Source organism: Ursus arctos, unplaced genomic scaffold (genome assembly GCF_023065955.2).
Source record: "Ursus arctos isolate Adak ecotype North America unplaced genomic scaffold, UrsArc2.0 scaffold_26, whole genome shotgun sequence".
In the NCBI taxonomy this organism is placed as follows: Eukaryota; Metazoa; Chordata; class Mammalia; order Carnivora; family Ursidae; genus Ursus; species Ursus arctos.
The window spans coordinates 22,916,768-22,935,673 of NW_026622941.1; the positions used below are offsets into that span (position 1 = coordinate 22,916,768).

General features: G+C 39.9%; 1 protein-coding gene across 4 annotated transcripts in view; it reads right to left on the minus strand.

Moving 5' to 3' along the window:
• The window catches only part of BCAT1 (branched chain amino acid transaminase 1), a 99,657-nt gene that overhangs the window by 15,066 nt on the left and 65,685 nt on the right, over positions 1 to 18,906 (minus strand). For all 4 annotated transcript variants that reach the window (XM_026502263.4, XM_057318817.1, XM_026502258.4 and 1 more), the window contains 4 exons: positions 15,305 to 15,468; positions 8,353 to 8,495; positions 3,355 to 3,440; positions 536 to 676 (listed from right to left, as the gene is read on the minus strand). In XM_026502263.4, the coding sequence (XP_026358048.1) occupies positions 536 to 676; positions 3,355 to 3,440; positions 8,353 to 8,495; positions 15,305 to 15,468 (534 nt within the window). The remainder of the gene's footprint in view (positions 1 to 535; positions 677 to 3,354; positions 3,441 to 8,352; positions 8,496 to 15,304; positions 15,469 to 18,906) is intronic.

Genomic DNA, 18,906 nt, shown 5'->3' on the forward strand with positions numbered 1-18,906 from the left:
GAATTCGTTTTGGAGGATTTTAGCAGGTATACCAACCTTGCCAAATAAAAATTTTTCATAAAATGGTCTAAGTAGTAACAACAGCAGCAGCAATCATAATAACAATAAATGTAGGCATTGATCATTCAAATGAATTTCCCATAGCTGCTTGCCATTACTATTCCAGTAGTTTGGGAGTTCTTCTGGAAGCCAGAAACTGAAACCTAACTACCTGTAGAAACCTCTTAGTGAGCTAGTAGAAAGAAAGAAGACTGGAACCTCATTGCACATCTCCAATCCCTAAACTGACATGAGGCAGATGTGATACTTGTCCAAGGACAAAGCCGACTCCCCCTGAGACTGGAGCTCACACAAAATCACTGTAAAGACGACAGTAAGTAATTTGGTAATACATGTTCCTTGGGACAAACTGCCAAGTTATATTAAAAAAATATCCTTTGCATCTTGGGTCCAACTAGCATTTCATTTACACATTCAAAGAATTAAATTATAGGCAAATGCTTGGAAATGACAGGAGGTGAAGACATAGTCTTACCTCACCCTTGTACAGTATATCAGAAACAGGGCAAACCACGCAGGCTGTCCCAGAGCCAAACATCTCCCTCACTCGGTTCCCCTCCAGGGCTGCTGTCAAGTCATCCATGGTGAGGTACCTCTCTGACACCTTAAATTCACCCTGTTTGGAATATAAAAAATAAATATCTTAATATTTTCAAGGAAAAGGCATGCCACAGAAAAGAACCCCTGTGGTACTTACCTTCCTACTTTATATTCTGATTGAACTCAAAAAATGTGGGAATCATCCTCTCAGGGAAGGCGGAAGAGAGCACTGCCACCTTATGGGTAAACACACGGAGCTGTTGGGCTACCTACTTGAGGTCACGGCATCTCTAAATGAGATGATCAGAGAGTAAAAACTAGGACGATCACTGTAAAATACATGGTATATTTTAATACTTGCCGGCTTTTTTGGCCTTTTATTTGTTGCCATGCCTGAAGTCTCACAAGGTAAGGTACCCCAGTGCTAATCAATGTGTTCTCTATGTTAACAGTGTCTCGAACCCTACTTACCATAAAAGAATGTATCAAATAATATTAATAATTACAGCTACCATTTATTGAGCACCCATTGCGTGCCAAGTTCTCTCACTTTTAAGGTGGGTATTATAATCCCCATTTCACGGATGAGGAAATTAAGGTTCAAAGGGAGGCTAGGTGACATCCCTAAATTCACACAGCTAGTTAAATGGCAGCGATGGAACTTGAACTCGGGTCTGATCTGACTGGCTCCGAATTTCCTCCTTTCTCTACCAGGTCTTTCATGGAGTGAAAACACAGACTGAGTTTCACTATCTGAAATATTTCATTATTTTTAAAACATAGAAAGTATATTTGGACTTTGAGAAATTGCACTGTATATTTCTTTTCTTCCTAAATTCACTGATTCAGCTAACTTTATAGCAGAAATCCTCTTCTTTCTCTTAGTTCCCCACTAGGTCAGATTTCATCACAGAATTATTCGTACAACCTCACTGACTTCTGCTAAACCCTTTGAATATTTTATTTGCTTGAAGATAGGAAAGGGAAAAAAAATCTGATGTTTTTAAGCTATCTGCTTAAATGATCTGTTTCATACTCATTCTTTAATTGTTTCATTCTCATTCTTTTACGTTAATGGGTAAAATTCAAAGTCTGTCTCATCTTATTAAAAAAAATCTATCCATTCTTTGTTGCTTTTTTTTTTTAAAATGAGAGTTATTTTTTAAAACTTACAGAACCACAATAGATAAAAATGAAAATCACAGCCCTTGGCAAGATTTAAAACATTAGAAAAAGGCGGCATCATGCTGTAACTATGATTTGGAAGAGTAGGAAAATATGCCTGCATAGAAATATGGCTTTTTGCAAGTTTCAATTTATCTCAGTCTGCAATTGCAATTATGTTGTTCAAAGGTAAATAAATAAATAAATAAATAAATTCCAGAAAATCAGCCAAGTTAACTAAAAACAAGATGAGCTCTGTGTTCTGGAAAAGAAAAAAAAAAATCTCTTGTAAATAAACAGAATTGTTTTTACTCTGCTCACCCTTACTTATCTTTGGACAATTTCCCCCGTCTGGCAAGTAATGGTAACCCCCCACATGCCTCTTGGCATTTATGTCTCACTGTTTTAAAATAGCTTTTAAAATAAATTACAGCTAAGGAGTCAAGGAAAAACTTCCTCCATAATAACCTATTTTTCAAGCTAGCAAATCATTAGTGTGGGAAAGCATTTCTACTTGCAACTTGTCATCAAACCTTCTGTACTTGGTTGATTTTTTTCTTTAATAAAACAAAAATTACTGAGCTTCGAAAATACATCTTTCCAACTGCAAACATATTTAGGACAGGGCAAGCTGTTTGAAATTATACCAACAGTTTGTAAATGTCATGCCCAATGTGCCAGCCAGCATGTGGCAGTTGGGTCTTGTCTACTTCAGGGTTTTGTAGAATTATTTATAGCACATTTCCTTTATTTCCAAAGCCTTTTCCAGAGAAACTATGCTAGTCCTCTTCTAGATAATATGTGCATTTCTAAACATTTGTCCTATTAATAATGTTTGACCACAGTGTGTTCAAAGTCTTTTCATGTCCCTTGGAGACCATTTTAACACATGGGTCAAAAGTTCCATCCAAGAATCTTTGCCAGATAACCAACTCATCCAACATTCATCTTGAGTATGTTATAAATGTCATTTCAATACCAAATGGTTTAACACGCTTGCCCGTGTCACATGGATCAGAAACTCTACTGAAAACAACTACATTTGCTTGAGTGTTTTGACTTTCCAATACGCATGTATGGGAATTGGGGAGGACAGGGGGCAGGAAGGAGGGAGAAAAGAGGCAGCCAAACTAATAATGTGATGTTGGTAAACATTTATATGTCAGTAAAACTCCTTAATTTCTCTGACTAGCATGGTTACACTGGAATAAGTAGCGGAAGGGAAGAACTACAAATCACGGCCAATTGGAAAGAAGACACTTCGATTTGAGAAGTTCAGGACTGGCGAAATGGCAGCACATAAGTACAAGCCAGGTGAGCTGGTAGGAGACGCCCGGGAGAGAGCTTGAGATTAGTCGTCACTAGGATAATTCGCCAAACTGTCTTCTCTCCGCCCTTCCTATAAACAATACTTACTTAGTGGTGTTGCCAAGACAGTCCTTCTGGAAGAGTTATTTCCACTCAAGTCAGGATTTAAAGATTAGACAACACTGGATGGAACTACAGAGTATTAGTTCAACACGACGCTGTGCTTATTTCGATTACTTTCTGTTTCATGCTTATGAAGTTGTTCGTGTCTAAGGCACCCACCCACTTGTGTGCCAGGTCCAGAATGCTCCGTCTTGTCACTCCTGGAAGAATGATGCCATCTAGCGGAGGAGTTGCAAGCTCTTCTTCTGTCAATTAGAAATGGGAATATTTTCAAACTTGAACCACATTAGCCATGCCTTATCATGACAGCCATTTTTAAAAACTGTTTCTCGCAACTTTGCTAGTAATAGACATGAAGAAGGTTTACTGCTCTGCGTTACCTAACTTCCCAAATCAATTCACACTTCAGGTAAATTTTTATTTCAAAAAAGAAAAAAAAAAAAGAGGAAGAGGAAGAAAAAAGAAAGAAAGCCACTCATCTAATCATCTTCAATTTACCCTTACCTAGTAAAAACTGAGACGATGTTCCTTCCACTAACAGACAGTAAAAGGAACACGCTGGACTCAAACATTTACCTCTGTGGATTAACGCTGGTTAGTAGTTAGAATCGTGTAGACAGATCGCACGCAGGAACACTGGTCATTACCAACCCTCTAAGAACACTGTGGAGGAACCCAGCCTCCGGAAGTATTACGCCTGTTCAGGTGGTCACTGCTTCTACACTGCCCTTTACAGACACACCGCTCTGTAACGATTTTCAAACCTGGAGGAGTATCCACATCAAATATGGAGATACTGACTTCACCCTCTGCGATTCAAATGTTAACAGGCTCAGGGTAGGCTCAAGCATGTATGTGACTAACAAAGAAAAAAGAAAGAAGAAAACAAGAAATCCAAAAAATCAAAACAAAACTCCATGGGTGATTGTTGGAGAGCCAAGGCCGAGACACTGGTCTCCCACTGAGATGATCACATGCCTTCCTAACCAACATGAGGGCCGTAGGATGATCTGTCTTTACAAGAGCCAGCGTGATCGGACAACCGCACAAGCTCTCCTTACAGGAAAAGTCTCTGGTACTCAACATCCCCTTCTCCTGCCCACATATGGCACACAGGAGTCTAAATCTAGGGAAAATTGAAGCCTTAAATCATCACTTTATAAAGATGCTGAACCTTGTAACAAATGTGTTGCTTATCATGTGGTTGCAGAGCAATAAACAAGGTACGCTTGAAAGGATCACCAGGTAGCAAGAACGGTAGAAATCACGCCAGTCTCTTTAAGCTCCCCCAAGCCATTTTAAGCAGCTAAAAAGGACTTCAGAAATCGCCCCATGCAATAATTACTTTAGAGAAAAAACAGAGGCTCTCTAAACATAAATGACTTGCAAGACTGGGGACACTGGGGGAGAGTCAGGATCAGAACTTAAGTGTCCCAACACTGGGGCCACTGTCCTTTCATTTAGTATCCTGTGGTCGGGGCTCCCCTACTCCACCGTGGTTCCACCAGACGTCCCCAAAAACCAAGCTGTCTGGGAGACCAAAACTCTACATTCATTCCTGTGTCCCCCAAACTTGGCGTTGTGCCTGGCCCAGTGTGGTACATAATAAGTGTTTCTGAATTAAAAAATAAATACATAAATGAATAATCCTTTTTGCTAGGAGACAGAAGCATGATTTTTTTTTTTTTTTTTTGAAGTTTGTTTCTAAAAATCATCTGCTGAAAACTACTTTCTGGAAAGGAGAAAATTTGTTCTTGGCAATGTTCTTAGGGCTACTTTTTGTCATGTTTAGAAGTGTTGATCTCAAAATAAACCTGTGTTTTGCAATAGGGCTAACTAGCTGGATACATAAATGTAGGGTTCTGTGTGTGTATGTGCGCAGACCCCACACACAGAGACAAACACACTTCCAGGGCCTCCAAACTGGACCCTTCCTAAAGCCTGCTGAGCTCTAAGACTACATAAAGTCAAATAAAAACAGAGGCCTTGCATGTGCAAGTGAAGTTTTGTGAAATACACTTAACACCCAAAACTGTAACCACGAGCCTAAGGTCAAGGCACGGAACATCTGTTTCTCCGGTTGCCAGACAGAGATGATGACATGACAACATTTGGGTGAGAAATATTCATTTTCCTCTGCAACCACAAACATGCTTACAAGAGCCAGAACTAGCTCCAGATTGCCCAACATGAGGAAAACAGAGCCTACACACACAACTTGTTTTTGACAAAGAAATCGTTTGTAGGAGATGAAGAATTTAGAAGCAGTAACGGCAGAAGTCATCTGTGACATCCCCAAGTCAATTTCTGATAAAAACCAGGAATGTGGGTTTGTATAAGTGCGCAAACACCGTCAGCATAATTACTATTTATTCAACAAATAACGTATTGAGTGCCTACCACGTGCAATTGGCTTATCTATGCACTATGCATAGCCCAGCGAACAACACTTATATAACTCCCGTTTACTTGCTAACAGGTAGAGGCAAACAATTATTATGTTAAACAGCATGTTAGACTATGGAGGAAAAAAAAAAAGAAAAGAAAGAAAAGAGGAAGGCAAAGGGAAATGCTAGAGTGACAGGGGAGGGAGTCTGCTATTTATTAAGTTGCTTGGAAGGAAAGCCTTACTGAGAAAGGGCTAGGTGGGCAAAGACTTGCAATTGCAAGCAGGGAGCGAGCCATGCACACATCCCCGGGAAGAGTTTGCCACACCAAGTCCATAAATGCCTGATGTCTGAGGAGGCTCAAGGGACCCGAGCGCACTGAGCAAGAGCAAGGTGCATTGCCACGATCATTCTCCCCAACGAACCCCACGCTCAGCCGCACAACTGGGTCTTATTCTCGGGGGAGCTCCGGAGTCCAGTGCTAGGTAAAATGGTTTGCTGCAGCTGTGAAGCACAAGCATGTATGGGAAATTACTCAGCAACACAGGAAAGCAGAGAATCAGTGCTATGCGATCTTGCTCCCAGGGTCGCTGTTACTAGAATCAAAACCGCATGAGTTGCAGGCCACGTGCCACAGATAGCCATGGTGCATAGCACCGAGCTGGGAACACAGATTATTTACTTTATACACCTTTCTGGACCAGCCGTTTTGTCCAAAAGGGGCAGTGAGTGTGCTCATAGAAAGATGGCAGGTTTTCACTGAAAGAACTCTACTCATACCTCTGAGGGGTAAGGTTTGTGAAAATCAGTATTTTGTTGATTTTCAACTCATTTTTCTTTGTATTTTCCAAAAGTCACATGGCATAAATCAAAGCTGTGGTAGAGTCCCTTCAATGTTTTCTTTTGTTTTTAGCCCAAAGGTTATTCCTGACATTCTAGTGACTTCTCTCATGGTACTGTCCAAACATTTATTCCACTTCTTTTCCCCATACTTCAAATCTTATTTGCTCTGTTAGGTGAACACCCACATTGAAAAAGCATTAAAACTAAAGCTATCTCAGGCAACCATAATCTGTAGTAACTCTTAAGGTCTGATAAATTTTGTAAGAGCCAAAAGACAAATTCACTCATGTCTACTCTGACCTTTAAAAGTCATGGTGGAAATGGCTCATCATTATTGTTTGGGTAAGGGGTAATTTTTCACCAGGACAAGTTTCTAGTGTTTCTGGTTAAATCGTGTAGCTCTGATTCAGACTGTACTTAAACCCTGACATCTCCCATCCATAAATAATGATGGTACCATTTCTGTATGATGTAATTGTTGTTGTGTGGGGTTTTTTGGGGGGGGTGTGGGGGTCGGGGGGAGCAGTGGGCAGGTGGAAAGAATGAGTTGAATCAATGTATTATCTCCTAAATACAGAGTGCAACACTGGCTGTCATCTTTCAAGCATAGCTTTCGATATATGTCATATGCAATGACTCAAATTTAGAAATCACAAATATTCCAGTATAAATTTTGTTTCTAACCAGTGTGAAGTACAAACAACGGGAATGGAAAAACCAGCATGATCTGCATCTGACTTTTCAAATGCCAAGGATGACCAATGGCCAACCCTAGGACAAGGTGTACTCACCACACCTTCTGTTTATTGTACATCTGACTGGAATATAAGGCTCATCTTATTAGTCTCTGCAACTATTGCTCAAATTAGTGCATAGCTCTGAAGTCAGACACATCTGAATCACCATTTTCCTCTATTAGTAGCCAAAAAACAAAAGAGTAATAGAAGTTACTGTAGCTACTTTAAAATAAAAATTTCATTTAAAATTTTAATTGAAATGAATACTCAGACTTTATAAGTATTTGGAAACTTATATTTCTAGTCTCTATACTCAGTACTGTGAAATGAACAGCCTAAGAACATAAACAAGCCTAAAAAGATGTTTTTTTTAAACTTCTATGACTATTAAAATTCTAATGGAAATAAATGCATATATCTGTATTGTTCCCCATTATTGGTCATTTCATCTAATACCACAGACATTGTCAACACTTTGCTAATCCCCTATGGTCTCTGCCAACTAACTGGAAAAATAGAAAAGAAAGATAATGAGCATTCATGATATTTAAGGCAATGAAGAAATAGAGATTTTTATAGTCGACACATATTAACAGTCTCGAGTGAACCAGGATCTAAGTGCAATACCAAAATGGACCAATCTGCCCTTAAAAAAAAGTGTACTTTAGTCAAATTGAGCTTCAGAGTAAATCTAGAAGATTTCTGATGTGTTACCAAAATATGTAGAAAGGGCAAAAGCTGTTATACAACTTTTAGCAAGAGAATACACTAAATTTCGTATCAGTAGAATCAGCAGACTAGGCTTATCACTACAGCATTTTATACATACAGCCTTTGGGGAATGGCCACTGAATCGATCTGAGACCTATCTCCCAATGCAAGGGATTTCGGAGAGGAAAATGGGTAAGAAGATGGCAGAGGGGATAAGGCAACAAATCTTCAAATCGCGGAGACTTAAATTCCTTAAGTTGACATCTCAGTCATAACCATATCTCGAGCCAAACCCCAAAACAAAACCTTTATAAATTCTGTGAATTTAAACTCATTTCTGCTTGACCAACAAAAGCACAGTAGTCCTTAGCCTTGGGCTCATGCTACTTAGTCCTTATTCTAAGGTCCTCGTTCTTTTTTCTCCAGCCCTAGTGGAAATGATTGACACACCGCAAAGAGCTAAAATCTAGGTGGATTACCTCCATCTTCATTTATCCAGTAAAGAAAAAGATTCATAGTTCCCACTTCTGTTATCTGATTATCCTCTCCATAGAGCCACAGAACCTGCTGACAGCCGTGATCCGCTGCTTCACACTGGGCAAAAAGGGATGAGCCGTAATTCCTTTTAAGAAAGAGGAAACATATTAACTATGAATATACTAATCCCCCGCCATCTTCCATACTGAAATCCTCCGGTCTTCAATCTGTACGTGGATGTAGTCAATGCACCACGCCCTTTATGTGTGTGTGTGTGCGTACGTGTGTGCGTGTGTGTTTTCTAGTTAACTGCATGACATTAAAGGAAACTCATTAGACAGACCAAATGATGTAACTGCACTCACGTGAGAGAGAGAGAGAGAGAGAGAGAACACAGCAAAATCATGGAATCCTAAATTGAAAAGTAGAGATAATGAGTACAAAGGTAAATAGCCAAGTTAAAGATAACAGTTCCAAGTTCTTAAGTATTTTTTCACATTCCAAGCAACTGTCCACGCATTATTTCATTTAAACCTCACACCAATACTCTAAGTTAGCCAAACATGTATCAAATTACATGAAGTAGCAGAGCACCAAGTTGTGCTGTTAGCTGAGACCTTTCAATATATCCAAGAAATATATTTTCTTTCTAATGCCCAATGTCTAAATTCTCCAACGGGTGGGACAAAATGTTAAAAATGTTTTAAAAATCCTGATTTTAACCAAAAGTATTCCAAAGTCCCATTTGTCCTCAACCTGCACGATTCATTCTAGATTATTCAAAATCAAAGGAAGACAGCACATCTTCCTAGAATAACAGTTTAGTTTAATAACATTTTAAATTTGTTATCTTTTATTAAACTTGAATGAGAAAATTATGGATGAATGTTTCAGATAAAACATAAGAGTCCTCAAATAAATACGATGTTTGCTTGTCTCCCTAAGCCCCTGGTTGTATAACTCACTTTCCTCGGCTTTCCGAGGACATTAGCAAACAAGTCTGAGAAGCACCACCATATGACAATCGAGGGCTTAGAAAGAAACCCTAAACCCACCCTTGGATTATGACGCCCCCAAACAAATATTCAGAAACAATCAAACATATTACAATAACTACTACAAAGTAGCATTAATGTCAGCTTCCACAAAATACCCACGTAGGCCTTTTAAAGTACCACTTTTACATTTGCTCAAGATCAAAATGTCACTTAAAAATATTGAGTTAAGCACTAGAGCCAAATTCACCATGGCTGTCTGCCATTTTCATCTTCATAGCTCCCCTTCCCACTATCTTCTCTTTGGCCCTTCCTTTGAGCCAAGTCATTCTGCTTGGGTTGACAGTCATTACACCTCACCCTACACAACTGAATTAAAGGGGGGCATGTACCCTAAGCTGCTCTTACAAGTCCTTCTTTGAGTGATTCACTCATTCATTTTAATGCAGGGAACCTGAAAGATGTAATTTTACCCTCTGGGGTAGCGGCAGCGTGTCTGCTGTGACAAAAACCTGGGGTCTACTATGTTCATGATCCCCACCTTTCACAGGAGAAAGGAAGTAGGAGAGCCCTAGGCTAACACACAGGCAGAAGCTACTCCTAGAGATGGAGGGAGGAGGGAAGGAGAAAGGAAAGGGCAAGCGAGAGAGAAGCAGACTGGGGAGAAGGATAGCAGCTGAGCAGGACATGCGCAAGAGCAAAGGAAACTTAGCAACAACGACTTGAGCCCTTAGTAGGTCCACTGCTACCATCCTACTTACATGAGCCACTCACTTCATTTTCTGCTTAAGGTGGTTTGAGCTGGTTTTTTTTTTTTTTTTAATACTTTTTAAAAAATTTTTTAAGTAATATCTACACCCGATGTGGGGCTCGAACCCACAAGCCAAAGATCAAGAGTCACACGTTCCACTGACTGAGCCAAGCACCCCTTGAGTTGGTTTTCTGACTTGCAACTCAAAGAATATTGACTAATAACTAAAACATTCTAGAAAAACTATGGGAAATAGGCATTATGTTATATGGCTACAGCAACATGGGTCTTGAGGTTTAGTCACATCAAGGTAATGTAAGATTCATTAAAAGACCTTCAAAATGGGGTGCCTGGATGGCTCAGTCGGTTGAGCGTCCAACTCTTGATTTTGGCTCAGGTCGTGATCTCAGGGTGGTAGGATGGAGCCCCACATTGGGCTCCAAGCTCAGTGCAGAGTCTGCTTGCAATTCTCTCCCCTTCTGCCTCTCCCCCTGCTTGTGCTTGCTCTCTCTCTCACTAAAATAAATAAATGTTTTAAAAAAAAAAAGACCTTCAAAATGCAGATAATAAAATATAAGTTATCAGCCAATCTAGAGAGGATACAATTCTTTTTATAGGAGGCTTTTGTTTGATGACCATAAAAAGTTGGACCGCCCAGATTCAGAATCAATGGTAAATAAGCAATAATGGAGTTAAAATTAGGAATACTTTTTAATAATGAGAATAAATGAGACTTCGGGGGGGAGTCCCATAGAAAGAGCATGGGTTTGGGGCCAGCAGACCGAAACGCAGCTCTTGAACTATTACTATTTGGCTATGTGTGAACTTAAGCAAGTCAGTATTTTCATATTTTTGTCTTGACGAATTCATTTGGCAAATGCAAATACTTGCTTTATACACTGCATAGGGCTATTTGGAAAAAAATGAAACAATAACTATAAAAACTAAGAAACAGTTTATGTGAGCCTCTTATATCCTAATAAAATTAAGTTTCTTTTAAAATAACTATTCTATTTTAATTGACTTTTGCTTAGTTCATAGACATGACCATTGAGATCTTACCATATCTGAAAATAAATAATTCCTCTCATAAAATGCTCTCTATGAAAAGGAGAATTTTCATAGCATGAATAATTAGTCTTTCCAAGAAGCTTCTAAGAACACACACATACACACCGTTGAGAATGTTAGCTGAGGGAAAATGGTGGTTCCTTAGCATCATGAAGGTACTTGGGCCAGAAAGACAAAGACCTCAACTGTTTCAGTACATTGAAAGAAAAGGTTTTTATTTGTTTGGTGTTTATTTGATTGATTGATGACTATATTCCATAGATGGCGTTTTTCCCTAAGTGAGTTCTTCCTCAAAATTCTCTCAGGTGTAAACTGTACTATTAATATCCACAGGGTCATTAATATGCTGATAATATGTTCAGAATATTCAATATCCAGAAAAGAAACACATGATCTTGGGAAGAAGAGAAAAATGAAAAATTTGGACAACATCTATACAGAAAAACTTTAATTGTACATGGAATAAAAATCTGGGAGAAGATATATTAAATACATCTGTCCAAGAGAGTAAATTCTATTGTGTGAAATCCAACTGATAGCTCCTAAGGCAGGGTCCAAGAGATGGAATGAGAAAGAAAGCAAGCCTCGTAGTATCAACTCTTGTCTGTTGAGAGGATACTTAGTACTTGCCAGGCAGGGTACTGAGTACTTAAGTCCATATTTCACCGAATCATCTTAAAACAACACCATACTTTATTATACTTTGGAGGACTTATAGAAAGAGGGTACTTAATTTTATGTAAGATCACAGAGATACAAGTGTAGGGCTCTCAGATATCTGACTGCCAAGCCCATGCTGTTAACTGCTAGGTTATAGCACCACATGCACTTTACATTATCCTGCTTCACCCGCACAGGTAAGATGGGTATTACTGCCCTAATTTTGTAAACGAGGAAACTGAGGCTTAAAGCACTTAAGTAACATCCCAAGACAGTAAGGTTTTAAAGCCAGGGCTATCTGACTTCAAAGCTTGTATTCAAGTATGCAATGAGAGTATAAATTAATTAATTAGCTAATTGATTAATTTAGAGTGGAGGCAGGGCCATTCTTTTCATGTTAATGATGAAACTAACAAATTGGGAATAAAGATGTTCCTATGATGAAAGACCTTCTTCCAACTCAGTGCTTCTCAACTTTAGCTTCATATTAAAAAATTCTGATGCTCACAGAACTACCCTGTAACCCAGTAATTGCACTACTAGGTATTAACCAAAGAATACAATAATAGTGATTTGAAGGGCACATGCACCCCAATGTTCATAGCAGCAATGTTCACAATAGCCAAACTGTGGAAGGAGCCGAGATGCCCTTCAACAGATGAATGGATAAAGAAGATGTGGTATAGAAATACAATGGAATATTATGCAGCCATCAAAAAGAATGAAATCTTGTCGTTTGCAACAACGTGGATGGAGCTAGAGAGTATTATGCTAAGTGAAATAAGTCAGTCAGAGAAAGACAAATACTGTATGATTTCACTCTTATGTGGAATTTAAGAAACTGATGAACATAGGGGAAGGGAAGGAAAAATAAAATAAAAACAGAGAGGGAGGCAAACCATAAGAGACTCTTAACTATAGAGAACAAACTGCCGGTTGCTGGAGGGGAGGTGGGTGGGGAGATGCGGTAACTGGGTGACAGGCCTTAAGGAGGGCACGTGATGAAATGAGCACTGGGTGTTATGCAATTGATGAAGCACTAAATTCTACCCCTGAAACCAATAATACACTATATGTTAACTAACTTGAATTTAAATAAAATTAAAAAAAATTCTCATGCTCACGCTATACAGCAGACCAAATAAACCAGAATCTCTAGCCGTGGAACCCAGAGAGGAGTAGCTGGTAAAGCTGATTTCAATTTGTAGCCACAGGCGAGAACCACTGTGCTAGAACTCTCCTTCAGCTGTGTTCCCTCGTGTTACTTTTCTCACTTATGCATATAAAAGAAAAATATCTCTGATGGCTTCAAAAAAAGGTGAAATAATCTTAGAATAAAAAAAAAATCTTCTCTCTCTTCCTCAGATTTACTGAGAAAGCAGAAAGTTCTTGAGCTGAGGAGAATCAATAGCTATTTAATAAATGCCAGTTGACTACAGAGGTTCTAAAAAACTTGGAAGGTAATTGTGGAATTAATTGGTTTAGAGAGAAAGCAATGATAAAATCTAAAGGGGCTGCCAATGTCTTTGCCAACTAAATAGGTTGATACTAAATGAAGAATCCTGTTTCCCTCGCACTTCCTTGGTTAAAAGTCCACCCTTTGGGTTACTGCCTTCCCACTTGCCATTTCTGCTTTATTTGTGGGATCCAATATTCTCTTCTCCGAGAGATTTCACGCCAACTTCCACTGCTCATGGTCCACCTGAGCCTAATGAGTCAAAGTATTAATTTTTTTATAATAGACTTTATTTTTTTAAAGCAGTTCTAGGCTTACAGAAGAAGTAAGCAAAAAGAGTTCCCATATGCCCTATCTCCCACTTCAGTTTCCCCCATTAACCTCTCACATTAGTATACACTTGTCATGACTGATGAGCCAACACTGACAGGCTAATATTAACTCAAATCCAAAGTAACATTAGGGTTCACTCTCTGTGTTGTGCAGCAAATAACAGTTTTTAGCTGGCCTCTAGGGACCGTGTATTCTGTTGATACTGCATCATATAATCTTTATAAGTAACAACCTGTCCCCAATACTAAAACTACAGATTTCCCTGCAATTTCTCAATGTCCCCCATGTCATCTTTACCCTGGGCAGGTAGGGGGAGCTAGAAAGCAAGATTTAAAGAGGCAAACCAGCTGCTTACTACCTCTTCATCAAGACTGATTTACTGTAACGTGAACTCTAGGGAAGTCCTAAGGATGGGGTACACACGGTGTCGGGTGCTTACGCTCTGTGAAGGAGCCTGAACAGGTGAAGAAGGTATCAGGAGAATAAACAAGAGTAGTTGTTTCAACCTGACTAGCATAGCACATGGTCAGGAAGGAGTGCTCCACGCCCAAAGGAAATGAAAGGGACTTCCTGGTTTATTGGACTTCATTAGGATTTCTCTAGACAGAAATGAGAGAATGCAGAGCCAAAAGTGCAGGGAGGACAGGGCACAGAATTTTCTAACCTTTTTTTTGGCAGAAAAGAAAAAGAAAATACAGAAGGACTACAGAGGGTTCAAAGTCAGCTGTCAACATCTCTCTCACATCCTAGCACCCGTCACCGGACACTCCCGGGGCTCCCTGAAGCTGCATGTTCCCCCGAGCCCGGACGTTGGCACCGTGTCACCTCCCAGGACTGCGGCCGCCTGCGTATGTGGTACATATCAGCACTCGATGGACACGAAGGAAGAGCCCACTGCTTCATCTGGCTATTCTTGCTCCCCCAGAGGGGCATTCTCATATCACGGCCAAGTCCACCCCTGAAATTGTCTAACACTTTTCAAATGCTCTTTTATTTCCAGCCAGCTACATATGGCCAATGAGACCGGCCTGACAGAGCCAAAGCAGGGCTGTCCCTCAGCCAGCTGGCAGCAGGTATGGCTACAATCTGTGGCAATGAAGACAGCACTTGAGCGAAGCGGGCACCTTCCCCAGACAGGACTCCTTGGAGCCAACTGAGAGCCTTGGCCCCAGCAGCAGATGCTCTTAAGGCCACCTGTCCGCCTGCAGCCAGAGCACCAGCCTCCAGGGGCAGTGAATTCAAGCACTAACATGATTCCCGCTTTAGTTACTTATTTTAGCTCTTGCCACTGTATAACATTCGATGGTTCTCTCTCACAGGTTATCCTTTGAACTAGCGCAATTTTTTTTAAAAGATTTTGAGAGAGAGAGCGTGAGCGCATGAGCAGGGGGAAGGGGCAGAGGGCGAGGGAGAAGCAGACCCTCCCTGCCGAGCAGGGAGCCCGATGTGGGGCTCGATCCCAGGACCCTGAGATCATGAGCTGAGCCGAAGGCAGATGCTCAACCGACTGAGCCAACCAGGTGCCCCCAAACTATCAGCGCAATTTAACACTGAAGAGTAAACACAAAACAAAAAATGGGGCATTTCAACTTGAATATTAACATATGTACTTGGACTGATTTGAGATGGCGATAACTCAATGGTTGTGAGGGACTCTTTCCTTTAGACAGAAACTAATATTCACTTACCCTCCCATCTTGCAGTCCCCAGTCCCACCTTTCCAGGCTCTCACGTACTTCGGATTGGCCCACAGGGACACTGGCTTAAAGGTTCCACTCGAAAAATAAGGTCCCACTGGGCTCAAGATTACAAAGAGCAGGGCTTTGGTAGGCTTCTTGACTCCAAGAGAAGGCTGCGGTAGAGTAAAAGTACACACAACTGTTAATTTAAATGTAGACACCAGTCTTAAGACTAGAATAGATCTGTAACGATCTCCCGGAGGGGCTGTCTAAAGCGCAGGAGCTGCTACTTCTCAAGTTGAGTTACACAAAGCCAGATGGTCTTTTAAGAACAAAACACAAAGAATGGAGTGCTGAGGATTCATTCTGCTTTGCCTTCTGAGTTATGATTTTAGGGGAGAAGCAAATTTGTCACAATTTTCTGCGAGCAGGGCTTCGAGCAGAGAAATGTATTTCTGACAACCAGCTATGTAACACCTTGCATTGATTGGGAATTGAAAAAGGGAAGAACACAGACGTGATTTTAGTCTTTGGAGAGGAAATGCAATATTTGCTTTTCTAACTTCCCCTTCTGTGTTCACAGATTACTAACCACTTCAAGACATGCCAGGGCCTCCCGCAGGTGGTGGGTGTGGGTGTGCTATTACTACCCCTGACGGTCACAGACAGCAGACAGCAAGCGTGGACCTTCACTAGACGCAAAGACACCAGGTGAGATCAATATTCCCCCCAAAAGCCAGAGGATGAAGGACTCAGAAACTTGTGTCATGAATGACAAAGACAGAACATGGTCTTTCCCCACAAACACTGGGAAATCATAAGACAACAATGCAAAACTATGTTTTTGTCTCCAGCACAAAACAGTTATAAGTAATTACTCAGTTTTTACTAAGGAGGAAAACTGAAAGACTGAAAGTTTTGAGGGTTGTGTATTATAAAGGCAAAAAAGGCCACTGTGCTATTCTATGCGATTCAAGACCATCAGGAATGAGAAAACAAGTCCAGGACTATTACAATGACAGTCTCAGGCTATATATCTAGTCTTCACCAGAGTCCTGTCTGGCTAGACAGTGGTTAAGAGTCTGTCACGGTAAGAATAAGAAGAGACTCAACTCCAGCTGATTTTATGGCTTTTGTTTTGTTTGATGAACTGGCTAAAGTGGGTCTGGGGATATTTTTTTCTGAATTTCATTGTATCTCCCTCTACTAACTATTTGCCCAAGGCCCTCACTCACTACTTATGGCCATGTCATCAAAAATCAGGTAGGTAAAATATTCATGGGCATAAAAAATGTATTTGTATACATGCATATTGATGCCATCTGAAAGGCACGCAACCCTCAGAAAATGGGAAGATGATTCCATTGGCATTCCATGTGAACATGAGACCAAGAAAGGCTTGGATGGCCAGAGTCAGCAAGCAACAACAGGTTTTGGTTTTTCACTTGTTTGGATTTGTTCTTAGTTGGGGCTGAACAGGACTCCCCTACCAGAAAAGAGTGAAGAGCCTTAAAGCTTCATTTGCCTTTTTTTTTTTTTTTTTAATTTCACTGTTTGGGAGAAAAAACTTCAGAATAATAATACATACCTGTCTTTCTTCCCAGCTTTGATAAAAATTGACTAATTTATCTCTACACTTTTATGTACCTACCAGTTGAGTAAATACAATGATACTTTTTGTATCAGACGAGCTTTGAAGCTTAATACTTAAAAGCAAAATGTTTCTGCACCGCCATATTGAGTAATAAAGAGAAGCTTCCCAGCATTACTTAGAAATACAATCTCAGCACAAAGCCTCAGTAATTTATCCAGCTTCTAAGGTTCTGAATAAAATAGCTTATTTGCGGACAAACTGGTAAGCATTTTATTGGATACCACACAAATGTCTGGACTTTTTTCACCCTGAACTCATGTATTTTTCACAACCTGCATTAGGCTAAAAGCAATAACTCATCATCATGGAAATTTTGTTGCGGGATAAATTTCATCTTCCTCATGTCCTTCCCCTGACTTTAATTGACAGGTAAACTTGCATTTACTCCACTAGGTGGTGGTATAGAGAGCAGAGATGGAAAAACAGAATAATATGCATTAAATCTCTTTCTGGGGAAAAAAAAAATCAATAAACCTTTAAGTAACACTTTTATTCTTAGCAAGCAGGTAAATTATAGATGAGAAGTTTTCAATGCTGAGAGAAAATGTGTTTATGTGTACTAACATTTTATTTTCTGAAATTTAAGCGAAGCCAACTCACGTTTTTTTTTACAAGTACTTCAAGTACTACTGTCAATCACAGCGTGGTCACTTTCATCCTTAAATGATTACTTATATTGATTGTCTTCTCATGAAAAGAACTCTGACTTTACTGCAAATGGTCACACTGCTTCAAGAGTGAAATAAATAAAAGATAACTGAATCAGGAGGGGAGCTTGGGGACTGGGTCTGTTTCTAACCTCAGGAACCATTATCTGCTTTGTCTTAGTTCTCCCTTCTATCCTGGAAAGCAATTTAAATTTGGAGCAACTTCTTCAATAATATTAATTAAATGGCAGGAAATATACTTCTATGGTGACACGGTCAGGCCTCTGTTCAAATAAAGCAAAAGCTACATAAATAAAGAGAAAATATGAACATCTGATAAGTTGTATAGATCAGTTTCTATACGTCTCATTTCCTTATGAACATTTTCTTTCTTTTTTCTAGTTTCCCGGATTATTTCAATATATAAGGAATTGAAGAGGGCTTAAAAAAAAAATAAAAGCCATGGGAAATGAGGAAAATAAAATCTCACAGATGCAAAGTATATAACTTCTCAAGGGACCACACTGACTTAAGTTGAAATTCTGATGTGTACAAAAAAATACTCACCTTACTTTATACTACACCTCACAAATACATACATAAAGGTCTTAAGTACATGCATATTTTGCACAAAATACAAGACACTTGGGTATGATGGAAAATAAAGTAATGTGTTCCAGTGAAAATCACTACTTCCCAGTCAGTCAGAAAATTAGCTATAAAAAGGCAGAATTTCAGATTATGGAAAGGATGGCAGAAAGTGTCCGAGGAGCTGAGAAAGGTACTAGTTAGTCCTTGTTTCGGCGTGGAAGACAGAGAACACAGCAGCCGTGTGGAGGCTTGAGAATAATTCTGTTTAAGCAAGACAAATATGGGATAGAAGAAAGATCATTGGGAATAACAGAACATTTTTCAAAAAGAGTAGGGGCGCCTGGGTGGCTCAGTCGTTAAGCGTCTGCCTTTGGCTCAGGGCGTGATCCTGGAGTTCTGGGATCGAGCCCCACGTCAGGCTCTTCCGCTGGGAGCCTGCTTCTTCCTCTCCCACTCCCCCTGCTTGTGTTCCCTCTCTCGCTGGCTGTCTCTGTCTCTGTCAAATAAATAAATAAAATCTTAAAAAAAAAAAAAAGAGAGTGGCGTGACTTTTTTTTTTTTTTTAACTCCAAGAAGAGCCTACTTTGTTTTACAGGGGATAACAGTAAAGAATATTGGACTGAGGGGTGCGAGAAGAGATATGGAGAGGACCAGAGTCCACGCAAGGCCTTAAGTGTGTGAGTTACAAAACGGAGGGATAACAAATTCAAGCAGTTCTT